We start from the raw sequence: 27,679 nt of genomic DNA, 5'->3' as shown, positions 1-27,679 counted from the left end.
TGATTGCAAAAAGACGTTGACATTTATTCAGTATTTTCTTCTTTGCACAGAGTCTTGTTGACTAATGTGCGCAGGTATCACAGACAGCACAGTCAATATAAAAATGGCTTTTAACTTTAACACCCAAAGCAAGAACGCAATGCTGTTGAACCATGTGAATGCTTAAAGTACTGAGACGGTATTTCCAATGAAGGGTTGAGCTGAGATTGGCTTGTGAAGCTGCGGCCGTAACTTCTGCGCTGTTCTGCACTGGTCTGACAAGAAACCGCTATATTCTGTGAGTGATATTCTGGCATTTTCCTAGTTTACACACTCTCCTTGAAGTAGGCACTTACCCTGGCTTAAACAAAGTTTTACCCAAATTCTACACCAGGAGATGCTTCTCTGATGTTTTGTGTGGCCGGCGTACTGCTGTTTCATGTATTTTGAATCTATTCTTTATGACGTACAGTTTTAGACAGCAGAAGTGAGATATCTGATAGCTTTATGTGTGTTACTTCTTTCATACTGTAATTAATTTTGGATTCACACTGGTATTAATACCTGGCTACTGCACAGAACATATCTGTTACATTTTTGGATAGAATATATAACAATTGTAGCCATGAAAAGTCAAAATCCTCTATTAAATAGAAAAAAGATATATTTCATCAAAAATTTACACCATAGTCACTATAATTGTCTAGTCTACTGGATGTTCCCCTTTACAAAGAATTGGCCTCTCTAACGCGTCTATGGATGTTGTACAGCACAGACGGTATTGCTTGGGACCACAAGGACTGCTTCACTACTGTTTACATGATTAACAGTCATTTTATAAGAAATAACACCTTTCTTTTGTTTCCATTTGTTGACCACCTGCACCCAGTGAATGACCCAGAATAATCGCAATCCATACTTCATGTTTCATTTTCAAAGAAGAGTCTCGACTTTGACTTTCCTCCTCCTAGAGACCACAATTCTGCCTCCTCTGCCACCTGGAACTGGTCATTATCGGGGTTATAGCGCTGGTTAAATGTGAAGACACCTCTTCCATTTCAATAGTTGTTTGTATGTCAAGGCAAAAGGAGGATACACATTTGCAACGGTACGTTTTTCTCCTTCCATGCCCTGTCAGCTTGCTATGGTTTCTGCAGAAGTCCTCTGAGTGGGCTGCTTAGAAGGCATTGTCCAACACATTTATGACTGTAGCTTTCACCTCCACAGCAGCCGGCATCCCCTTCCCAGAAACCCATAGCCTTGTAAAAGAAGACTGCGTGCCAGCCTCAGGTGTCAGTGCCATCTTTGATGGACATCTCCTTAACTCCCCGTAAAGGTAGTGGTGGTTCCTTAGAGACATGCAAATCAGCAAGCAAGCTATGGAAATGGTGGTGAGAAGCACGCCAAAGATGGCGATCACTGCTGTGTCCCACTTCTCAGTGTCTTCCACAGCTCGCTCTAATCCTTTCGTAGTGACATTGACACACTGGGTGTTATGCTTGTGCTGGGTGCTCCTTACATCCACACACACTTTATACTGAGTGGCGGGACTGAGATGTGTGAGATTATACATCCTCATATCAGATGGGACTCTTGCTGTGAAGGCTACAGTTGGATGGTCAGTGCTGGGCATTGTGTACCACTTGATATTTGGAGCCAGGCTTCCGTGAGAGGCTTTCCAGGACACCAGCACAGAGTTGGCCTGCACCGACTGGATGATGACATCGAGAGAGCCATTGGCAGGCTGTGGGAAGTATCCGTTCACTTCCACAGAGACGGACTTCAGGTCTGCACCGACAAGATTGTGCGCCACACACGTATACAGTCCGGCCTCTCGCTCTGTGATGTCATAAATGTCGAGAGTGCCTTCGGGATGCATGTAAAACTTCTCCGCCACAGCATTCGGAAGGACCCTGTGCCCAGACGGAGTAACCCAGTAGATGTCTGGCTCTGGTTCAGCAAAGGCCCGGCAGTGCAGGGACAAGGAGCTCCCGTTGTCTATCGCGACTTGAGTGGGCAGACTATCTGGAGAGATGAGAGGCAGGCAGATCTCCATCATCTCGCGGAAATGAACCTGGCGCACATGCTGACCTTCGTACTCCGGGGGTTCCACACAGAACAAGGAGTCAGGCTCCATGAAGCGGATGTTGGTTTTGTTCATATTCATCCAGCGCACTACACAGTCACAGCGGATGGGGTTGGAATGCATGCTGACTTCCCGTAGATTGGGGAGAGACTCCACAGTGATCCGATGAAGGGCACTGAGGGCATTTCCGTTCAGCATTAGAGTTTCCAGCCTAGGTAGCTTGTAGAAGGCATTGGGATGGATATAGGACAGTTTCGGGTTGTTGGTAGCCTCAATCTTGGTCAGTTCCGGAAGGTTGTTGAGAGCAAAGCTGTCAATGGAAACCAACTCTGGCATGTTGTTAATGCCCAACTCTTTCAGATGGAGCATGTCCACAAAGTCACCTCTCTGAATTCGTCCAATTGGGTTTTTATTAAGGTCCAAAAATTTGAGGTTCTTAAGGTGTCGGAGGGCACCATGAGGAACCATAGGGAAAGTATTATCATAGAAAGAAATGCTCTCCAGATTGTCAAGGCCTGACAGTGCATCGTCTGGAATCTTAGACAGGTTCATCCTTGTAAGAACAAGACTGCGCAGGTTTCTTAAGGGCTTAAAGTTCATTTCCTGTATGGAGAGGATTGGGTTTTCTCCAATCATTAGGATCTCTAGATTGGGCAGGTACTCAAACCATTCACTCTTTAAGCTCTGAAGCCTGTTTGAATTGAGATGAAGTCTGAGCAAGTTGTGAAGCCCAAAGAAAGCAGCAGGGGAGATGTAAGAAATAAGGTTGTGGTTTAGGTACAGTTCCTGAAGATTGAGGAGTTGAGATAGGGCATTATCCGGTAGGGAGCATATCCAGTTTTCTTCCATATGCAAGGACAAGAGCTGAGGGAGGTGGCCAAGGTTGATGTCTCTTATGGAGGATATGTTGTTCTGAGAAAGGTCAATCTCTGTGATGTTGAGCAAGTAATCCAAAGGCTTCTCAATTCTGGCGATGTTGTTTGTCTGTAGTAAAATGACTTGCGTATCTGCAGGTAATGTTAATGGAAAGTTAAAAAGTCCCAAGTCATTACAGTCAATCGTAGGAGCCTCCATATAAACAGAGCTGGGGGAAAACCAGGGCCTAATCTCACACTCACAAAGCTTGGGGCAGCTGCCCTTCTCTTCCACAGCCAGAACAAAGGTAGTCATTGCAAACCCCAGTAGCAAATAATCCACAAATGATATGTCTTTCATTTTGGCCTGATTCCCTCCAGCAAATAATGGGTCCTTGTAAATTAAGTGGTCAGAGCTCTTCAAAAATAATGGACCATTTGTTGATCAGGTGATGGAGATCTAATCCCACATTGTGTTCCCTGGGCTTTGACTGGTTGATCTACTGTGTGCTGATGCAGGGAGGCCCTTTACTAAGTCTCCTTGTCTCTGCAATATAGGAAAGGGCATACAGGCCAAATAAATAAAGGTAAAATGACCAGCATATGCCTCTGGGGGTTGTGTTTCAGCTAAGCAGAAGTGAGGCTGTTAATTTTCTGTAATACTTCAGTGGTAGAACAGTCTCTCTGGTGATTATGAGCTGCCATCATTGCTTCAGTCCACTTCCACCTAAAGAACAGAGAGAGCGAGAGAGGGGGAGAGAGAGAGGGTGGGAGAGAGAGAGAGAGATTAATATAGCAAGAAAATGCAGGGGCATCACTAAGGCATACTGACATTTACAAAAGCCACATTAAAGCATGATAATGTGTGATGACATTTTATTCTGTGGTGCCTCAACGGCCTTTTACATATGGATTTGGGTCTCCTTGACCTCATCTTTGGTAGTCATTTTATGGTCTATATTCTATATCGGTGCATACCTTACCACATTTGCATTTGATTTACATTTTCTTATTTTTATATTAATTTTGTCATTACATACATGTATTAGTCCCAAATTACAGAAGGTTTTGAAAGATTGGAAAACACAATCAATTAAACACTATTTCTTACTATTAGTTTTATTTTTACTGTACTTTATTTAGTGGCAGATGAACATAAAACAAAAAAGATATTTAATGTTTTGTCTTGTAAAAGGGACAGAACAGGACTGCTGTTAGGTCAGTCCAGTACCTGTACCATCCTTATCTGCAACTGTGCCTTTGTAATGTGTGCAGCATGTGGTTTTGCATAGTCTTGTTGAAAAATGCATGATAAGGTTTTGTCAAAGTAATCCCTTGAGCATTGGTTTTATCAGCTGTTATTTAATAACGGTTCCTGATGCAGTGCCATTTGAGGTACTGAAAATCATGGGTGTTGAACTTAGGCTTGCTAAACCTTTCCCTTTACAAATTTCTTGCAAATTATTTGAATTGTTAAATCTGTAGATGAAGAAACAGACAAATCCCTTTTAATCTTTTAAACATTTCAATATTTTTTCCCACAATTGTGGATAATCTGTAGCTTTTTTTGAACCTGCTTTTGTACCAACTTACGAGTAAAGTTACCCAATATTCCTTGTTTGATTCACTTTATTATTTTTTTAACCTCATCATTATCCATAAATATTACCTTTCTACAACTATTTTTTAGGAACCTTTTGCCGGCTGAAACATAGTAATGGATGAAAAATAACAATAAAATGAAGTTGACCAGACAAAACATGAAGTACTTTATTATCTGCAATAAAATAACAGTCAATGTAAATGTAATAAACAATGATTTATGTATTTACTTTTGCATGCTGCCCATACTAGTGTTGCACGATACTAGAAAAATTTGACATTGCATTATTTTTTTTATATATATATATATATATTGTGATATTTAACAAAGCAGGACCTGTGACAGCATCAGCCCCGGCGCTGCTCACTCAGAACGCTGTGTATCTATTTCTTGTGCCAAGAATCAGAACATTGCAACATGATGTGTTTGTTTTTATTGCCTTGGGTGACATTGCACATCCCACGATGTGTAGCCCTAGCCCATTACTTTCTTGATTTAGGGTTGCATTTGAGAATCAAGGTATTTGATATGCTGTCATGATAAAGGTTAACGTTGACAGATTGATTATATACTGGCCACCCTGACACATACTAGTTCTAGTGGACGTAACTGTGATTAGTTCGGCATCAAACGTAACCTAACTATCTTACTACACTGCTATAAATGAAACAATAAGGCACATGTGTCAAACACAAGGCCCGCGGGCCAGATGTGGCCCGCCACGTCCTTTTATGTGGCCCGTGAGACCTTGTAAGATCTTAGTGTCTATAATAAATAGGTCAGGAGCGTTCTTTGACCAAAAACTACATTTCCCACAATGCTTGTCGATTGTATTACCCGCAAAGTTACGGCTTACTGCCACCAGAGCCATATCTCTCTATGGCTCTGACTGCCACTACACGGCAGTGTAGAGTTGCACGGTGTACCGAAGGTTCGATTCTTTTTCGATACTACGTCATCACAAACGATTCGGTTCTTTAGCGTTCGATGCTTTCGATACTATATAGCCCAGTCACTAGCTTCAAATGAGTCAAATTAGTAGGCGCGATTTGATTCAGTTCATAAGAAAACTGATTCACACCGCAGCAGTCGGTGTGGCAGGATTCAGATAAACTTAGTGTTCTGAACAAATGAATCGATTCACGTGTGAATCGATTCATTTGACTCGCTTGAGCGACACACGCACGCGCAAGCCAGCAGAGCAGCGGCGAGTGTAGAATGGCGACGTCTAAAATAACAGATGTCTCTCGTCCGCGAATTGTGGACAAAACGGGCGCGAGGAGTGAAGTGTGGGCAAATTTTGCTTACATCGCTGATGAAGAAGGGAATCCGACCAACACCACAAACCCAGTTTATAAACGGTGTTATAAGTCTATCCAGTGCAGAGGAGGGAACACCAGCAACCTGGCTACGCATTTAGCAGACAAGCACCCTGATCTCTACAAAGAGCTGAGAAGTCGACAGGTTAGTGGAGTTAGTCAAGATACACTCTGTCTGTAGCTTTACTAAGATTTACTAGCCCTGGCCCGCCGGCGGGCCAGAAATTTATAATATTTAATATCTGGCTGTGTTTATGAATAGTTATAGGTTCAATATAGACACCCAATATGCCATTTTAAAGCTTAGAATCTCGGCTTTTCAGTTATCTAGCCTATTTAGCTGGATCTCCTTTCAGAAAATAAACATTTAGGGCGAAATATGCCTTGCTTCTGAAAATATGAAATCATAATTTTCATATTTCCGTTTCTCGTACGTCCATATTTGATCGAATGCGGACATGTTATACACCATTCGAACCGTCTGTCTCTCCGGATTCGCTCCGTTTTACTGTAGGATGTACGGTTCCTGAATTAGAGCTGAAAGAGCGCGTGTTCAGAGTTAAAAGCTGCTTGTTTTTCGCTGCAGGGTTACCTCAGGTCACTCCCTCCACCCCCTCAACCCCCACCAGCGGCTCCCCCACGCTCTTACCTTCAAAACCAGACTTAAGAGAATCCATCAATCCAGTCTCCTGCAATCCCCAATTATATACAAACAGCGCATGAAATAAACTGAGGCAGAAAAAAAAATAATATCCACTTTATCTCCTTATTAAAAGCGTAATTTTCGAGGCTGCATGTGATAACGCACGTGTGGTTAATCTGCAGTCCAAGGAGAACAAGGTTGACAGAAGACCATGTGGACACACTTGTTTTCCTGGCTAAGAACCTTAAACATGCAAAGAAACTTCCCACAGTGTAGTTTCAGAAAAGAAGAGGTTTTAGTTTTTAGGAAGTGTTTAGATAATTATGTTATAGTTAAGGTTATAATAACGAAACTTGTTTTTTGTTCAAATGTTTCATTTTAGAATAAAAACGTTTGCACCGATTGTTCAGTGTTCAATACAGTCCAATCAAAAATAAACATTTTATGTTCAGATATTTTTATTGTTTTTTTTTTCTTCCAAGTATCGTTTTGGTATCGAGAATCGTGATACTACAGTTGGTATCGGTATCGAAGTCAAAATTTTGGTATCGTGACAACCCTACGGCAGTGTAGTCATTGATGTGGAAACCCTGCCGGAGGGAAGGCGTAACTTCGCGGATGGAATTGAGACATACAAATGTTTATCCCATAATGTCCAGAAAAAGAAAAGTTGGTGCAGACGGACGGCTGTGCTTCAAGGCGAAAGACCGGTATGCCTTTTGTGTTACGAAGAGTGTTACTGACCAAAATAAACGCTTTTTAGGAGAGATATAAGTTATGTGTAAATATTTATAAGACAATACCTGACAAAATCTGTTTTAATGACATTAATAAACATCACTGTGACAGCGCTAGTCGCAGTTTCACCTCAGCAAAGGACGAGGACGTGAATCACTTATCTAACCAGCCTTTACTGATTTCTGCCCCCAATAACCCTTTCAATAACCTCCAATAAAAAAATATGAGGTTAGCAGCGCGCTAACTGACCTGTTTTTAATGTAATTCGAGCAGTGATTCCGTGACGCTGCTCTAAACTGCTGCTGTTAGCTGCTTGGGCTGAAAGATGAACTGTAGAGAGCTGTATTATCCGGTTAGTGGGGTTAAAAAATCTTTATTTCATACACAGAAGAACTTAAACATTTTAAAAACGCTCCAGACTGGCTCAGCTGAGCTCTGTAGCCCGTGGCTGGCCTGTAGCTCTGACTTAGTAAAGACTGCGGGCTTGTGCTGCTGCTGCAGCTCCGACTAGTGGTTGGATGAGGAACTGCTAATGTTCTTCACAGCTCACAATTTTTGATTTTATATTTATTAAGCCTTATTTCAGTATCAAACGTTTTGATCAAAGTTAATATAACTTGATGTCATTTCTATTCACTTGAATTGTTTGGTTCTTGATTGATGGAGTTTTTGGATTTCATAACATGACAAATTAAAAGGATTTATGTTAATAGAGCAACAAGCAAACATTTTTTTCCATGCAACTGTAATATTTGATTGAATAAATAATATATTGAGAGTTATTTAACATTAAGGAGTAATTACATTCATTTAATATTACATTTGGTTACATTTTATTACATTTATAAGTTACATCTGGCCCTCAGAGGACAGCCAATATGCCAATGTGGCCCTCGGCCAAAATTAGTTTGACACCCCTGCAATAAGGCATTGTCTTATTACAGTGCAGGGCTGCTTTTCTCTGTGTTTGTGTTTATCTCCCCACTGTAAGAAAGCAATTCTCCTTGTCACTGAAAAAACAACCCCTGAGAACGAATCTTTTAGATACCTCCCTTCATCACCAGGGTTACTAGAGGGAGGACAGACCCAGGAAGCATTCCTTTGCTCCATCATCCTCTTTCCACTCTGGTGCCCAGAGATGGAGATGAAAAACTTGCGTCTGCTGCAAAAGGACTGCAGTGGTCTTCTGCCTCAAGCCCCAACTGTGGCTAGCCACAAATTGCTTTCACATGAGGGACAGCGAAAGGAAGTGTGATTTTTCAAAGAATTGTGGCACTTTAATAAACCCAGCGTGGACACCGTTCTGATAAAGCCTCTCTCTTTCTCTTTCTTTCTTTTTGCACAATCAGAGACCTTTACAAATCCATTGCACCAGAAATGATAATCTGACCTCAGCTGTTGTAGCATGTGCTGCAGTATTGGTTAATAAACATGCTAATCCTAATTACTGGAACTTCCTGCGTGTGTGTGTGTGGGTGTTAATAGTGCTTGCATCCTCCCTGCAGTTCCCCTTATCAGAGAAGTGTGTCGCTGCTGTCCTAAGGGGCTGCTGAATCTCCACGTACACTCCCTATCTCACATCATAATTGTTGTAATAAGCTTATTTTGTAAGCAATGCCTGTGTATGTGCGTTTATCAGCCTCCAGTAATGTGGGTCTTCACACAGGGGTGGTAGGATGGCTCACAGAGTCAAAACAGTATGTGTGTCAGCCACAATAGCTGACGAAATATCGGAAAGGAACAGAAAACGCATGTATTTTTCATGATTGACAAGGACGGCCTATTTTCCTTCCTGCATCAAATGGTGCGTTTCCATTTTGGCTGTATTCTGCGGTTCAGGTCACACGGGTGGTGTGTAAGAGTGCTCGTGTCTGTTGACAGCATGGTGCTAATTTGCAGCAAATATGAACCCAAAACAAATATAAGCCAAAGAATTTCGCATAATGAATGCAGCAAATAAGTATCACAGGTGTTTCAGAAGTGGAGCACTGTTTCAAAATCACTCAAGCTATACAAATATTTCCACAAACCTAAAAATTATTTAGTGTCATTTGTGATATTATACCTCTTTCCTACAGTTTAACAGACCCCCCAACCAACCAACCCACTTACTAGATCTTCCCCTTATCGTTTGCATGGCTCTCTGCTGTTATTAAATAAGGGTTCCTGATGCAGTGTCATTTAAAGCACTGAAAACCATGGGTGTTGAGCTTAAGCTTGCTAACACCCTTGCTCTTTACACATTTATTGCAAATAATTTTAATCGTTTAATCTGTACATAAAGAAATATACGTAGCTCTTCTAATCTTTTAAACATTTTAATAATTGTCTCACACTATATATTATATAATATATAATTATATATTATACAATATGTGTATACAATATATTGTGACACAGAAATATCATGATATTAAAAATCCATATCGTGATAATAGAGTTCTGTCTTAAAAGTAGTCCATTATTTACTGTGAAGCTTTAGGTTTACTTATTGTATAATTTATTGTTTTAGTTTATAGTTTTTGTTTGCAGTTTATATGCATAAAAAAAAATCTGCAATATTTTTTTGCTGCATTATATTATTTTATGCTATATGATTTATTTTGCCACATTCTGATTATACTGTTATACTATTATACTATATTCCTAATTCTTTTTCTGTTTTCCTATATTGCCAAGTATATCGTTATCTGCAAAAATACCCTGAAATATCGTGATATTATTTTAGAGCCATATCGCCCACCCGTAGTACATACCTTTCCTGATTTAGGGTTGCATTAAAGAATCAAGGTATATGAGGTATATAACCTTGACTCTTATTCAAACTTCTCCTTATCGTTTGCAAGGCTCTCAACACTAGAAGAGTGAGAACAAGCACTCTCCTAAGCCACAACGGCACTCAGAGGAAAGCACAGATACCCAGCTGTAAAACATTAGCTAAATTTAGTAAATTCACTCAGCATAACCTTGTATTCATATATTCGATCATCAGGCCACAGTGTCAGCATCAAAGTCATCTTATCATCATAGTCATTTTAATTATTGATTCACATAAAACCATAGTGCGTAATTAATAATCTTGGTTCAAGCTTAACATACTTTCAGGGCAAACTGCTATCCCAATATAATCACAAGTGTGATTACGTTTTTCAGAACATAACAGACATCACTCTCTGAAATATTTGTATTGTGAACTGCACAGCTGGTTGGGTTCACAACTCTTTCTCGCAACACATACAGTCACATGCTCTCTCTCTCTCTCTTTCTTTCTTTCTTTCTCTGTCTCCCGCACCACACGGACACATTTTTTTTTTACTCGCTATCACAGCTCTCAGTCTGCTGTAAAAACCCTAGCTACCCAAATCACTGTTAACATACATTCATGAGGTAGATTATTTTTATTTTCTGTTGTATACTTTTTTTTTTTTTAACATTTTCAAAGAAGCCCAACAAACCACACACCCAATAACCTAAGCATTTTAGGCCTGTAGCTGCCTTTAAAAGCTCTGCCTTCACACAGGTAGTGGGTGGTACTCAGATGGGGCAGTATAACTGTAGCCAAGCCAAATCAAGCCAATCAAAACACTCTCCTAAGCCATCTAAAAAATGTTAGAGCTGTTTAATTTTACAGTTTGTGGGTTGGTACACGCTTCAGATAGCCAACTGTCTATGTAAAAGCAGCAAAAGTAGATATTTTATAATTCAAGTCAAGTCATGTGTACAAAGGTTAGCTACATCTTTTGATAACTATTGTTTCATCCAACAAATGTGTACTTCGCTGTCTGAATGCATCTATCACTTCAGTCCAAATGCAACAGTTTTCTCTTTGTTTTAAATCATGCAGCTTTGTGCTTTGTATCTTGCCCCACTAAACAAGGTTATGCTCTTTTATAGAGGCAGCATTTGATGTGATTTCACATTGTGAATAAATTGCCCCGTTTACCTCATGCATTATAAAAATGCAGCTTGCTGAAGCATGAATAATTTGGCACAATACTGTACTACATCAGACCTCAGTCAACAATGCCATCTGCATTGCCTCAGAATTTCCACATCATTTCAACAAACCCAGCTCCAATGAATTTCAAAGCAAGAACTAGTGACTGTCACTCTGATCCATATTCTGCTCAGAGTCGCGCATAAATATTTACAGAGGATATGAATTTAGGAAAAGCCCAGTTGTGTTTATGGTTAGAGAACTGTCCAAACTGTCCATCCTCCATCACATCATTAAAATACTTAACAACAGCTTTATATCACATTAATTCTACATGTATTTAGTGATTCAATTGTGATGGTTTAGTTTGCACCCCAGTTTGGATCTTGCCGTTCAGGTTAAGTATAGTGCAAGAGGGGAAAAAAACAAAACATAGAAATAGCCCTGGTTTCTTTTCATTTAATTCTAGCAGTTGAAAAAAGTTACAGTTTGGTCAATCTAGTGTCGTACAGTATCCCTCTAAGGTAGTGCTGGGCGGTATATCGGTTCATTCGGTATACTGAGCGGGGAACTAGAACCAGTATGTGTTTCTCTCATACCGCCATACCGCTAGAGGCGCTGCGGAGCGCCGTGCGGAACAGAACCGCCAGAAAAGAATACGCAGTCGTGTGGAGTCAAACGCTGGTCTAGAGCTGTTCTGTCTGCAGAGAAATCAGAATACCCCCTGCTTCTGTTTCTCACTGTATGATAGGGGTGTCACGATTCTCTAAATCCTCGATTCGATTTCATTTTCGATTTGAGGGTCACGATTCGATTCGATTCTCGATTTTCTTGTTTTTTTTCTTGTTATTATTTTATGCCTCATAAAATTTAAATAATATATTTATTATTATTATTATTATAAATATTATAAATATTATTATTATTATTTATTAAGATATATATGGTAATGCCATCTAGTGACTTTTTTTGGTAGCAACAGTGTGCACTATTAAAACAAGCAGTTTATCAGAGCTGTGTGTGGATGGCTGGTGAAACTGCTCATTACATGAAGCTGCAGTTCTTCATCCAACCACTAGCAGCAGCAGCACAAGCTCCGCTCTCTTCACTCAGTCACTACTTCAGTACAGCCCAGCCACGGGCTACAGAGCTCAGCCAGTCCGTTTTTACTGTTTCTGTAAACAAATAAAGGTTTTAACCCCACTAACCGGATAATACAGCTCACTACAGTTCATCTTTCAGCCCAAGCAGCTAACAGCAGCAGGTTAGAACAGCCGACACGGAGGCACTGCTCGGATTACATTATATTACCTCAGGATGTTTATAACTACGGAGTTTAGTGGACACACCACGGCCGCCAGGTAAGTCTTTTAAAGGCTACTGAAGACTATTAAAGGCTATTAGAGTGTAACCCCTGGCTCCCAGGGGTTACAAGAGGTTATTGAAAGCATTATTGGGGGGCAGAAATCAGTACAGGCTGGTTAGATAAGTGATGTGGGTATTGTCTTATAAATATTTACACATAACTTATATCTCTCCTGAAAAGCTTTTATTTTGGTCAGAAACACGCTTGTGTTTACTTTATCTGAGAGAAAGATGTTTTTTTAATTCAATGGAAAGCAACAGGTGTAGTCAATTATAAGTTTAAGATTTTTAATCCACCTCACTGTGATCTATAGTCAGTGTTCTCAAGTCACACTGACACACGCATTTCAGCGAGTTCACACGCTCTCACCTGCGCGCACCCACCCCTCCGTTAGATACAGATACAAAACCTGCGCGCCCAACCCCCGCCCCCCCTCCCCCGTTGGACAGATAAAAACAGTGATCACACTCCCGCCGACTGCGCTCATGCAGTGGCTATCTCTATTTAAATGAATAGGATGCGCTGTGTTGGTGCCGCGCCATTTGCGTAGCGCGCTGCGCTATTTGCGTAGCGCGCGCGGGAGGGATCGTCGATCCTCTTTTTGACTTCGATACTCGAGATCGTGACCTCATTTCGATTCGATAAAATATCGAGATCGTGACACCCCTACTGTATGAGTGTTTTTATCCCGGTAAAACAGAGCAGTAACTACAGCCATTTTAGATATATTAATACTGTAGCTTAAAGGATGATTTGAACAGATTTTTTGACTGGAGAAAGAAGAAAATTGTGGCTGATTTAAAAACTGAAATGCCTCTAATAGCTTCAGGAATAACATATAGTAAATTTATATTAAACTTGTGTCTTACTTGTGCAATAGGGCTTTTGAGAAATATCTTTTTAAATACTTAAACATTGAGTATATTAGGCCCATTTATAGTGTTTATGGGACTATTAAAAATATTTTTAATATTTTTAAAAGATTAATAATATTAAACCATCAGAATCTTGAAAAATATCGTGATATGCATTTTTGGCCATACCGCCCAGCACTACTCTAAGGTAGTTAACACAGCATGTAGTGTGTTAACTAAGCAGTAAATTCTAAAGGTTACTATGTACTACGTTCCATGTGTTTTCAAACACACATACACACCAAAAAATAACACATAATCCTTGTCTAATCCACTTTTGATTTGACAAGCTCAAATAATATGTTACAGCCTTAATATCAGTGAACTACTTGCTTATTCTCACCTTTGTAAAACAAAGCTTTGTACAAGTAGTTTTAAAAGAAAGAGAAAATACAAAGAGGGGAGGGAGGACAAACAAGACTACAGTGCTATAGCGATTCTCTTTAAATGCATGATAGTACCCACAATACCAGGCACATTTTTCTGGGTGGGATGCATGCTTGTTTTTATTACTGTATATACTCTTTTAGCACGTGCCAATGGCAGTATTATTCTATTCCACTTTATTCTTTAGCAATCAAGCTAAAATTGCCTGTCATGTTATTGAATTTGCAAACAGAGACTTTTTACAGTACCAGAGCTCAGTCCTGAGTGCCACTGAGACAAATCAAAGCTACCACAGTCCAGTTTCTTTCCCAGAGCTGTTGGGAGAGAGTCAGCATGCAGTGGTGACTATTAAAAGAAGAAAATTATGCTTTAAAAACAATTTCAGACAACGGAGACAGAAAGATGATTTAGAGTAGAAATATTAGATATTAGAAAATGGAATGTTTTGACATTGAAACATATGGGGATTGGCGGAGTAGTGTAGTGGCTTGATGTTTATTAGGTTTTACCCTGTCCATGCTTTGCTACAGTCTGCCACATACAGATCAGTATGGATACAAAACCTTATACAACTTTCTGTTGAACTAAACAATACATGATGAAATACATTAAGAAATACATTCTTATTTCAGCACTGCACTCCTTTTGGATCAGTATCAGGAATTAACATTAGGCTTTACAGATTAAAAGAGGCACAGTGATTTCTGTGTCATATTAGTACTGGCATATAACAACACAAAAACAACATCATCAGAGAGATTTGATCAATTCTTCAAACATACATTTGAGAAAAAGGATTTATTGCACTCTGGAAGACCAGGGCTGCGTCAATCAAAATTATTTTAGAACAAAGATGACTGTTAGATATTAGAGACAGTTTATCTTTACACTAACAAGCTTTTGGGGAATTGGACCCGCAACAATGCTGGCCCGCTAAATATGCACTTTCTACAAATGTGTTACAAAATAACACCTCCATTTTAGATAGGGCTGAACGATTAATTGCATTTGCGATAATCTCGCGATATTTTAAAACGCGATTCTCTAACCGCACTGGCTGCGATTTGACTGGTCACGTGACTTGGGAGCGAGCCAAGCCGAGGACGAGCGGAGCATACCCGAGCAGAAGGCAGGGAGGTGGAGAAGTGAAGCCAACACAGCGCACTTTAGGGCGTTTTCACACCAGCACTATTTGGTCCGGTTAAAATGAACTCTGGTCCGTTTGTAACTTTAGTGCGGTTCGATTGAGCAGGTGTAAAAACAGTAATCGCACTCGGGTGCGGATCAAAAGAACCGGACCGAGACCAGCTAGAGGAGGTGGTCTCGGTCCAGTACCAAACGAACTCTGGAGCGGTTCGCTTGTGGTGAGAACGTGATCCGGTCTCGATCGGATCCAGCTATTAAATATAAGCCATTTATTTGAGCTAAACTGCTAAAAAAGCAAGCATAGTTTAAAAATTTAAATATATTAGCTAGATAACGCTAATTACCACAGCTGTGAACAAACACTGTGTCCATGCACGCGCTGCATTCACTGCTCTGTTTATTATGTATAAATCTGCGCTGCATTCATAGCTCACAGCCACGTAACTCTGTTTATTATGTATAAATCTGCGCTGCGCGCAGAAACACTGTGTTTGAAAGTGCAGCGTTTCAGCGTTCAGTGTTAAAGCACAGATGTTTGCGCTGGAACACAAAATCTTCTCGCTGTATTTACTTTTTTCGTATATTTATATTTAATGTACTCCCGTGTCAGACAGCTCTGACCAATCAGAGGACACAGGCTGCTCGCGTGGTTTATTGATGCGCATTTTTGTGCGTTTACATTTATGCCTGTGGGAAACCAGACCGAACAGAGCGAGAAAACGCTCCAAGTAAACGAACTCATTAGAAACGAACTACAGGTGTGAACACGCCCTTGTTGCACAATGGCTCCAGGCTCGAAGGAACACATCAGTTGTGTAGAATTACTTTGGCTTTAAAAAAGAAGATGCTGCTCAACGTCAGGTACTGTGCTAAACGTGCCTTGCTACTGTTGCTACGACGCGAGGTAACACTACAAACCTTTTACAGCATTTAAAAAAACACCACAAAGCCTTGTGTGGTATTTGCAAGGCTAAAATGCCAACGACCAGTGCTGCATCTTCAAATACAGAAAATAACGAGTTGGTTAAAGCAGATTCTCTTTATGTTTTTTGCACTTTAATTTTTCATGATGTTACTAGCTGGAGAGCAGTAAGTTAAATTTTGTATATCTATTGTTTTTCCTAATTAAAAAAAAATGGTGAAAAGGAAAAGCTATTTATATATTTATTTTTCTATAAAAAAAAACAAATGATGAAAAGGAAAAACATATTTTTTTTTTTGCTTTATTGTTATCTGTGCTTTAAATAAATCTGACATTGTTTATTATTAAACAGATTGATTTATTGCTTTTGTTGTTGAAAAATACTTGAGAAGACAAAAAAAATCGCATTTTAAATCGCAATCGCAATTTATAGATAAAAAATTGCAATTAGATTATTTTCCAAAATCGTTCAGCCCTAATTTTAGACTTTTTGGACATAGTTTAAATTTTGTCAGCCTTTATATTATGCCACATCTCATAATGATTGAACGAAAAGAAATGCTATATGTTTAAAATAAAACCTTCTTACACTGACCTCCACACAAGTTAAGAAGGTTATTTCCTTCTCCTTTAAATTGCCTTTTTGAAGATAGAAGGTTTTAGTGTGACAGCACAGTTTCTAATGTCATTTAAACAATGAAATTAAACTATCCAGGCACATTTACATTTTCTAAATGTTAATAATATATTTCTATTGGCACCTATGCACACGCAAAAAAAGAGATCCAGATTTTGGCATCAGAAGAATTCCCTTATTGTGAATCGCTAAATCACTGGCTCCTTCTTCTCGTTTCAAATATTAGTGCAATTTAAAGCCAGTCAAGGCTTTTAAAATGAAACAGTGCGGCCGGAGACAAATGAGGGAAATCATCCTTAACTCAGTTAAGCTTTGGTGAGAACACACAGACTAAAGGCCTTGGAACAACATTGTTGCTTGTAGGACTTAAGTGGCAATAACTTGCATAGCGACTCATGGTTTCACAGACAGAGAGGAATTCGGTTAATACCAGAGCAAATGGAATCTCAAGATGGATGCCTCTAATCGCACTCCTGATGCACTAGAGCATCAGTCTGAGAAACCAGGGGCTAGTGGAGCTAGAGAATAAGATTCTGCGTGTTATTGTGCCTGCACTGATAATGTGGCGGCTTGCGCTGTCTCGATTAGGTCCGTACGATATCCTGCCTTGTTTGAATAAGAGAGCTGAGTGGGCAGCAGACCTGCTAACCCTGCCAGAGTAATTCAGGCTGAGCTGTGGCAGGCGGGCTCCCGTGTTTGCTTTGGGTTGGCCAATCCTGGGCTGTAAATCCTGGCCTGTGGACCAGCTGGGGATAATCACTGTGCTAGAGGGCCATTCCGAGCCCCTGAGGGCCCTCTAGGGGAGCTAGAAGAAGCTTGTTTTTTCACCTCTCCTAAATCCTATTGCTTTGGACTTAGGTGGGAGATAGATTTGATAAAGGAAAAAAAATGTGCTTGTTCAACTGGAGGCTCGGTGGTAATCCATATTCAGTCTTAAGTGAATCGAGGATAATTTGCTTAAAAAGCATGCAGAGCAGTCCGGCTGGGTGTGATACAGGAGCGGTGTGATATTGGCTTAGTAACAGGAGGATATGGTGCATCCTCAGGGGGAGACATTACACCTTCTCTGCTCAGATCTGTTCCACAGACATAAAGGTCACATGTAACTAGAAAGTAGGGCAGCAGCAGAATTGCCTCCTGCTTCACAGGAAACAGTGTATAGCAGAGATGGTCCAGACGAAATTTTGATCAAGTGCTTGTTAACCAATCTCACTCTCTTTTTTTGGCTCTTTCTTGGATGCTTTTAAAAAACATACTATTTTGTATGGTTTCAGCTTCTGTCTGCCCCAAAAAACCCAAGCCCAACCCAGAAACCTTAAGCTTTAAACCATTATCAAGTGAAATTTGGATTTGCATTATGTATGTTCGAAACTGTGCGCTGTTTAATATTCCATACAAGTAAAAATCCAGATCACTATATATTTTAGTTAACAGAATTCCACAACGGTGTCATTCCAGACATGGCATTATAAGTGTGAGCACATTCTACTACAGAGAAGCAGTGTGCAAATCTGAATAATAGCTATTGCATTATGGGAAATGTAGTGCATTTAAAAGTATTGCTATGACTCACATCTGTTAACAATCTAATATTTTATCATTGGTTTATATTTAACTTTTACTGTTATGCGAAATAACTGAAAGTAAACAAGTATTTGCAACACTAATACATTAATACAATAATTTTTTTGCTTTCATTTCAACTCATGAAATCATGGAGGATCAGATGTAGGACTGTGTGCAGTCATTGTTCAATAGTTGTAGGGTAGCTGTGTATAGAAATGCCAATATTTATATTGAACTGCTTAATACACTGAAAGCTACCACAGTGGTTCTTTAAGATCTGTAACACTAGGTATAACAAAGTGTAACATGCACTACTGTTTGACTGACATTGTACTTGTTGGGTCCATGTCATGAAAAGGCTAATTTTTCTTTTACTTTAACCTCTAGGGGTGGGCAATATTATATCGTATACAATATACCGTGACAGAAATATCATGATATTAAAAATCCATATCGTGATAATAGAGATGTTCTGTCTTAAAAGCAGTCTATTATTTACTGTGAAGCTTTAGGTGTATTTATTGTATAATTGTTTTAGTTTGCAGTTTATATGCATGCACTAAATATTCTGCAATATTCTTTGCTGCATAATATTATTTTATGCTATATTATTTATTTTGCCACATTATGATTATACTGTTATACTCTTATACTACATTCCTGAAATTAATTAATTATTTTTCTGTTTCCTATATCGCCAAGTATATCGTTTAAACACTGTTAGTTTCAAAACGTACAAGTGTCAGAAACAGTGCATGCATTATGTCACCAAAAAAAATACATCTGCATGCAGATGTGTTATAATTATAAGTCTGTTATAGTCTGTTATAATTATAAGTAACACTTTCAGTCTGCTTAGCTTTTTAAATGTGACACAAACAGATCAGCCAACGAGAACACTCATGACGAGAGCTCATGTGCAAAATCTTTAAATTCTAAAACAAGCTGGAAACTTTGACTGATTTAATACAGAAACTCTTACAAATGCCATAAGTGGACCTTAATACCACACACATCCAAACGTCTCATCTTCATGTCATTTGTAATTTAATGATATTTTTGGATATAACCATGCTGCTGCATTACTTCATATTTAGAGGGGTTTTTTTTGTTTTTTTTTTAAGCTGTTGGTGCGAAAAGGAAACTTTGTAAATTTAAACAGCATACTAGTACATTTGCAGCATCTGGACATGTGAGTGAAGCCATATTCCCTCTCTCTCTCTCCGTGTGCTAAGCGTTAGCAGTGGCATTTGTGCTGGCCAGGCAGAGTTGGGCCTAGTTTCCTGCCGGTCTACTGGATAAGCCTCTCGGTGGGTGGTATAGTAAGGCCAGTGGTCCTCCCCCTGCCCTTCGCTTTATTGATTTACCATTACACTATTTCCAAGATAAGAGGAGAGTCCATTAAATAGGTTCCACTATGCAACGTGTGTGCATAATGAAGCTTCCTGAGCAAGGCAAGAAGAGCTCCCCCCCTGCACCTGCTCCTGTGTGCTTGCAAATCAGCAGTGAGTCAACGGTTAATGCAGAATCGATGTTCCAAATTAACCGATGGACCCCACACTTCGCAGCTTCCACATCCGTCGTCCGGAGTTTCCGCTTTTGTATACACACGCTGGAATTCTTCACAGCTGCACTCGAGCAACAGCAGCAGGCATGAAAACAAGTTAAAGTATTAAGTAATTCAGAGTATTAAAGGGCCCATATAATGTAAATCACCTTTATTACATGTTTCCCTTTGAGCTTCACTTACGACAACTTGGTATGGGTTCACAGAGTAAGAACAGTTCTAATTAATTAATGAATTATTGTGACATAAAATGCCTCAGTAACAGGGATATGAGTCCCTATAAATCCATTTCTGATATTAAACTATACATTATTTTCAGCTTCTGTCTATGACAGAGGTTAATTATACAGCATATTACAAGTTGTTGGTTCAGACATCCATTGTTGGTATTCTTTGCTTCTTGACGTTTTATTTTGTGACTTATATATTGTTCATATCGATACTGGAATTTCATTACACTGACCAAATTTAAAAATATACTGTGTTATCCAGCCCAGGACTTTTTTCTCCAGGACCAGATTTCTCCAAAAGCCAGTGATCCAGCATGTAATGATATTACTAATGCACTTTGTCTATGGATAATAATGATAAAATAAATGATACTGGGCAGATATATTCAGACATAAGGTGCCATGGAAAATAATGCTAAAACAATATATTGCGCAGCCCTAACAATCTCTATCCACTAGATTTAAACAGTGATGTATTTTAGACTAGTACATACAATACTGTGCAAAAGTTTAAGCACATTATTTAATGCCATTTATAGATAGATAGATACTTTGTTGATCCCCGAGGGGAAATTCTCAGCAATAAGACATAATACATAATAAACATAAATACAGCAAGAAGTTACAATAATTACTAAGAAAGTAAGAAAGGAACTGAGATATTATTAGCTAGCGGGGGAATAGGTTGAGTTCCAGATTTCTCCTAAACATCCCAATCCGTGTATCATTCGTTCATTTGATATTCAATTGAGAATCAAAATCGGAAAATTAAAAAACCAATTCGTTTTTTCGTTTTTGAATATAATACCAAAAAACGAATAACGGCTTGTATTTTGTATTTTTATTTGGTTATCCAAACAAAAATTGGAAATTTAAAAAACGGACCAGGAGCCGAATTTGATTTTGATTTTGATTGCCATCAGCTCCAGGAAATACAGCTACGTTGTTGTCATCAGTGATGTAGACACTGGGACCGTGTACCTTTTCAAATGAAAACAGTGAGGGAAGAAGTTTACTACACCATGTATAGACTAACCAGCTAGCTAGCTAGGTTAGTTAGCCAGCTAGTCACGTATATAAAAAAGTATGTAGGCGGCAATTCACAGAATAACATTAACTAAATATGACATTTAGCTACGGAACGTTAGACAAACACCTGAAAGATCCTGCCGATTTTTTCTGTTGTCATATCGTCTTCTTTCACTGCAACGCGTTTAGTTCCTCTGAACAAGATAAAACTCTCCATCCTCAACTCCATCCAAAGCCTACAGCAATACAGACTGTGTAGATAACACTGCAGTGAACTCCCGCGCAACAGAAACCCACCAAGAATAAACAAATCAGTAACTTCCGGGGCACACAAATGGGTCAAGTTCAAAATCAAAATCAAATTCGGCTCCTGGTCCGTTTTTTAAATTTCCAATTTTTGTTTGGATAACCAAATAAAAATACAAAATACAAGCCGTTATTCGTTTTTTGGTATTATATTCAAAAACGAAAAAACGAAAAAACGAATTGGTTTTTTAATTTTCCGATTTTGATTCTCAATTGAATATCAAATGAACGAATGATACACGGATTCATCCCCTTCCAGTGAGTCAATCCCATTCCATTAATCCAATTCCTTCAGTAGCTCACCAAATTTAAAATGACTGAGCTCTGATTTACCAAAACAGGTACTAGACTTAATTAAGAGCTTTGAAGATGGTTTAATGAATGCAGAAATAGTAAATAAAATTTACTACATTTTATACAAATGTTATTAGTATTTTGTCTAATATTAGTTTATAAATAAACACTTATTAACAAACTTGTTTACAGTTGCCTAAAATTTTTGCACAGTTATGTGTATTTATACTTAAACACCCTCTGTTCTGCATCATTCATCACTGAAAAAAAGCTGTTTAAATTAAAACACTTATAATTTCCACTGAAAATGTAAACAGTGTGAAATCTCTTTCTGCATCAAGCAGAAAAAAAGTTGTAATATTTAATGAACCTCTCCTTACATTACATTGCACATCCTGCAGTGTGATTATTGTGCATGCCCACATTGCAATGATGATACTAAAATGATAATTACAAGCTCTAACTTTCTAACTAAGAAAAGGAAGGAATCGATTATTTTTATGTTTTTTTTTTTTCATTATAGAGACTGTGTAATTCTGTCACATTCCACATTTAAAAAGCTTTACTTGGACAGAAAAGGACAAAATGGTTCATAAGAGAGCTCCACTAATATGGGAATTTTGAGCAAATGTAGTTTTTTTTACTTGTGTATTTGCCTATGCTTATACAAAATCTTGTATATATAACAATATATAAAAAATGGAATTAGATCAAACATAGATGTAAATGACAGACAAATAGAAAATCTATTTTTGCATGGCAGATGTTTTAGCATGTTCAACATTCTTGTATACTATATACAACAAATATTTGATTTGAAAAGTGCAATGCTAATCATTTCTTAAATATTATCTGCCAAAACTGATATCGTTGTGTATCCCTGGTCTATAGTCTGAGCTAAATTGAGCTCATATTTTAGATACTAGATGTATTTCAAGCTCACAGCTATCTTGATATGAATAATATATAACCGGTCAACAGGTCACGGGCAAGCAGATGCTGCCTCAGTGGACAGAATCAATTGTTTTATACACTGCTGAAATGAAAGCTGGCAATAGCTCTTTATTTTTATTTTATGGTTCCAATCATAAATCCACATTGTTGACAGTCCTATTTTTTTTTCCAACAGTCTTGGACAAGTTCAGGGACAGGTCTATTCATTTTAGAATGTATACAATATTATATATCATTCCATATTGTTAATTCATGAATGTTTAGCTCAGTGTTTCTGGACTATGTTTGCCCAAGAGATCTTTCTTTCTCTGAAAAAAGTGTGGAACAAAATTCAAGGGCAAAGAACAGAACATTTACACATTTAATCCAGCACACAGAACAACCAGTTTAACCAAAAGCCATGAGATGTCCCTGTGGTACTGCTTAGCACGGTTCACGGTAAATGGAAATAATTGGCTCAAGGCTCAAGGTTCTTGAGGGAGCGACAATCAGTGTGCCAGCCAGCACATGCTTGAGTTTGATTTAGGCGTCTCCGCTTAGTCTGTTCTTAAGTAATGAGCTGCTGGTTGAGCGTCGTTGTGCAGACAGCAAGCCCTGTACGTCTTTCTACCGTAGAAACCAGTGTGATCCAGGAGCAGATGGAAGGCGCAGCAGTGGCTCTCTGATGTTTGCGCTCTATATTCACTTCGAGAAGAACAAACGGCATATGCTGCTACCGCGCTCCTTTCTTATCAAAAAGCTATACTTCTGTTGTAATACATGGCAAACCATTTGAAACAATGACAGGGCACCTTTCTCTGCGTTTGACTGTTTGATTGGACGGTTTATTTGTTTTTGCCTCTTCTTATGTTCTAATTTACTTTCTGAGGCAAGAAGCTGCTTAAAGAAAAGTGTCTACCACAACAAGCAAGTACACAACAGGGTGCTAAAAATCCACAGTGCGGTGAATGTGTTGGTCTACAACGCCGTGGCTGGTTCAAATTACCATATTGCTCAAGCTATTACTTTTTTTCATGTTAGGCTCATTTAACGAACATTAACACGTTTCAAGGCCTTTCTATCCATGTTTTTCCCCCTTCTGCTACTGTGGTAGGTTGGAAAGCCCACGCGGTTTCTTTCTCTTCACACTCACACTCAGGGACTCTATAAATTTGCTCTTAATACACACGCCCACACGCTGCTTTTGTGGTGTGTGCTGTGTGGTAGGAGGCCACTGTATGGCGCATGAGCTTTTCAGAAGCTCACCAAACAAACCAGAGGCTGAAATCGATTGAAAAATGCTTCGGCACTGCTTGTACCAGAGACGCGTCGCGTGCCTTAATGTTTGTTAATTGCTTCAGCAAAGCAGGCGGGCCGCCAGCATCTGTATCTTTAAAAGCGGCCCACGTTGTTCTCCTGTGATTACTCAGCGGATCCTGGCACGATGCTGTAGTCCTTCATCAGGTTCTTTGGTTATGGAGGAGATGCAGGATTGATGATTGCCATTTTTCACAAGCAAACCTATATATTCATTTTGTGCACAAAAATATTGGGATCTGCTTATTCACTGTTTCTTTTAAAACCAAGGACATAAAAAAGTCCTGCCTTAGTATTCTGATTTTGTTGGCGTAACTCTCTCTACCGCCTCTACTACTTTCTACTAGATTTGGGAGCATTGCTGGGAGGATTTTACAGGAATCAGTATTGAAAAGAGCTTTAGTGAGTTCAGGAATGTTTAGGGACCACCACCAGTCAGTCCACTTCATCCTCAACTTCTGCCAAAAGCAGAAGAAAATTGGATGGAGCACCAACATTCCACTGATCTCCACAGCTCCAGTATTAGGGGGGATTTAAATCTCACTAGCCTACTCCTATCAATAATCACAGCAGCAATGGGCTCATGTTTATCTACTTCAGAAAATCTAATTCTATTGTCAATACTATAGACAAGCTGTGCGTGTACACTTGCACATCTGTGCCAGCAATTGATTCAACACAAAGCAGCTGAATGTATTCTTTAGAAGGGCTGTCCACAAGCATTTAGACATAGACATAGTGCACATATATGTCTATACATGCTGAGAATGCCCCTTTGCACACTCATACTTATCCAATACCAGCAAACAGTGGCAGCACAAAGCATATGGTGATATGAAAGCTTAATGAAGGAGAATCAGAACAAGGCCTGGATGCTATAGGAGGTCATATGGCTTTGACAGAATCCACGCACATCGCTCTGCGTGTAATTTGCACATCTGTCAGAGCTCTACAAGGCCTTCCTATGGAGAGAGAGAGAAAGGGAAAGAGAGAGAGTGAGAGGCATCACACATTGCAGCTGCCTGCAGTCGCTCGCTTGCTCACTCGCTCGCCTGCTCTTACCTAATCCGTAAGTACGCGGTGTGGGAGGACAGGCTCCTTGGGTAGGGTTACGTGGCTAACAGGCTGTGTGAAGTGCCGAATGCATAAGAGGTGGCACCACTAATTATGCCAAAGCAATAAATGCAAATGCGTTCACTTTGTAGAGCCCCCTCTCCCCCCAACCTGAGGCGAATGGATCAGAAATGCAATGGCACTCCATTCTCTTCATCGTTAAGAGATGCACACGTTCTCCAATATTAATAGATGGAGCCCTTTGGGAGGCGGGTGTGGGGTTGTGTAGTACAGACGGATGCATACACTGGCTGCTGCAACAGGGTGGTTGAGACTAAAGTGGAAAGGATAGCTAGATAGCTATACCAAGATATGCCTGGGGCTGATTTCCTTCAGAGGATGAGCCTCTGGCTGCATCAGGCTTAGAGGCTGAAGCCTTGCTCATCCTGAAGGTCTGCCTTCAACACACTGCATTCAAACTGCATAGATCTAGTACTATGGGCTACAGTATGCAGTCCCTACAGATCTACAGATCTGCTTTTAATTAAATAAAGCTTATTAGCTGAAGTTTAATTATGATTATTCCTTAGATTGTTAGCTATGGTAGGTGACATAAAAGTAAGCCATTAAAGCTGTTGCTTGATGCATAGGGCTGCAATAACTAGTCAACATAATTGACAATTTCGGTTATTTTAAAAACTGTCGGCTCCAAATGTAAAATTTTAGTGTCAACTACTTGTTACTTTGTAACTGCTATGCACAAAAAAAGTAAAAAACAAAACAAAACAAAAAAAGTACTGTGAAATCATTTACCATTTACATTTTTGGTAATTGATATCTCAAGACATAAAACAAAAAAAAACATATTTTTCTCACTAAATATCAACTCTTTCTACATTTAAACATCTGATGGATGCTGGATCAAATGTACGATTTAAATCTAGCTAATGTTCAACTGTTTTGCTGCTATAACCTTAAAGCAAATGAGAAAGCTAACTAACTAACTAAGTTTCTTGACAAATTGGAAAATGGTAAAATATTGAAAATAATCGTCTGATTATTCGACTGGCTAACTAACTAGCTACCAAAATAATCATTAGTTGCATTCCGAATTGAAACAGGAGCTGTGTCCACATCAATTTGGTGATATGAGTGCATGGCAGAAATACTAATTGTTTTAGGAAAGAAATAATCGTCAGATTAGTCGACTAATTAAACAAACAAACATTTGTTGCAGTCCTAACTAAAACAGAAGATTTATCCAAACGGGAGCAGAGATGGAGGGCACGACAGATTTAATCTTTGACTAATCGTAAAAATAATCGATAGATTAGTCGACTAACCTAGCGTACTAACCTAATAATTAGTTGCAGCCTTACTGATGCGTGATTATGGCTATATGAAGATAGATAGGTAATGCGGGGTGGCGCAGACGACACGGATTCCGCGTCTCGGGTCTGAGTATTAGCTATCACACACACGCGCGCGCGCAATACACACACACACACACACACACACACAGACAACCCATATACATGCTTAAGCTTCACCTGCTACTGCAGAGAGCCCTCCTCGACTTTTAACACTGCCTAACGCTACAGTCTGTATCAGCTATACGCAGCTCTATAGATAATATAGTTGGGTTATACGCATGCGTTTAAAATGTTTCTAATTTAAATAAAAACGACGGTTGCTTTTGCCGTTTTCTCGAACTTCCCAAGAGCTATGCGGTAAAAAAAAAATCTACAAAAAACGAATTAATGGAGAAAAATAGCCTGTTAACCCTAACCTAGCTTGTGGGTTTTGAACTTACTGGTATGACTCAACGCAGAGAAGTGATGTATTCCGTTTCTCCTCATACAGTGCGGCGCAGGTCCACGGAGCAGCAGCAGCAGCCGCGCGAGCCTCTCTCTCCCGCCGAAGAAACGACACCCGTCTCGGCTTTTCACTCTCCACAGCCCAGCTTCAGCCCAAAAGGACGTTGGACTACTTAAACGCCTTCTTTCCAATCCTTCCCGCCTCGTTTTCCACTCTCTCCCCGCTGTTTACAGGAGCGACTCCCTCTCCATCGCTTTCCCACACTGACATGCTGCTGCCGCGAGCCTAACGGTCGTTAATATCACCGCAGCCAATAGCGATGGCGCTCAGTACACACTGAGCAGCCGCGCGATTTCCCACCCGTCTTGAGGCAAGCCCCGCCTTCCCCGCCCTCTCATTGGCTGGTAGTTATCACCCGCGTGTTTAGATTGTCCGGTCGTTTCCCGCCACCCGCGCTGCGATTGGTTAGCAGTTCAGACTCACAAATAAGCTCCTCAGTTACAATTGGATGCTGGACCGTAGTTTTATAATATATAGCGATAGGATTGACTTTCTGAAGCTTCTGTCATACTAGTAATTACTAATTATTAATTACTAATACAAATAATTTATTTTTCATTATTCAAATTATTAGAAGAGAATATCTAATAGAGAGAACTCAGTGTTTCCAAAATAAAAAGTTCATATGGAGCATTCAAGCAAAATCAGAGTTTAATAAATGTTAAAAAAAAAAAAAAAAATTTCATGCAAAAAAATGCACTACATTTTTTAACACAGAATAATATCAAATGTTTCAGCATTGTAGACATCATTTTAAAAGTGAGATAAGTCCTATCCGGACAGGATTAGTTTTTCAGGGGGTTCTGGGGTAATTTTTTCTCTTGGGGGGGGGGGGGGGGGGGGGGGGTCCTCTGTGGTCCTACGTTAAAGTTAGTTTTGTCTCCTCACATTTAATAAAATAGCTGTTTGTCACTGAGTAGAAGTGTGAAATATTTTTCACAGGCGCCCCCCTGAGAAACAAATCAAATCCGGATA

General features: G+C 39.4%; 1 protein-coding gene across 1 annotated transcript; it reads right to left on the bottom strand.

Moving 5' to 3' along the window:
- Nucleotides 1–26,984, bottom strand: LOC103041372 (leucine-rich repeat neuronal protein 3). The gene is made up of 2 exons (XM_007252707.4): nt 26,640–26,984; nt 1–3,646 (listed from the first exon to the last, which is right to left on the bottom strand). The coding sequence occupies exon 2, from the start codon at nt 3,278–3,280 to the stop codon at nt 1,157–1,159; it is 2,124 nt and encodes a 707-aa protein (XP_007252769.1). The 5' UTR covers nt 3,281–3,646; nt 26,640–26,984; the 3' UTR covers nt 1–1,156.
- Nucleotides 26,985–27,679: the final 695 nt, after the last annotated feature.

The sequence above is a fragment of the Astyanax mexicanus genome, chromosome 2 (assembly GCF_023375975.1).
Source record: "Astyanax mexicanus isolate ESR-SI-001 chromosome 2, AstMex3_surface, whole genome shotgun sequence".
NCBI lineage: Eukaryota > Metazoa > Chordata > Actinopteri > Characiformes > Acestrorhamphidae > Astyanax > Astyanax mexicanus.
This window is presented reverse-complemented; position numbering and strand designations above follow the sequence as displayed.

Coding starts and splice junctions, on each gene's coding strand:
- LOC103041372 (XM_007252707.4), bottom strand. CDS start 3,280: ATGAAAGACATATCATTTGTGGATTATTTGCTACTGGGGTTTGCAATG.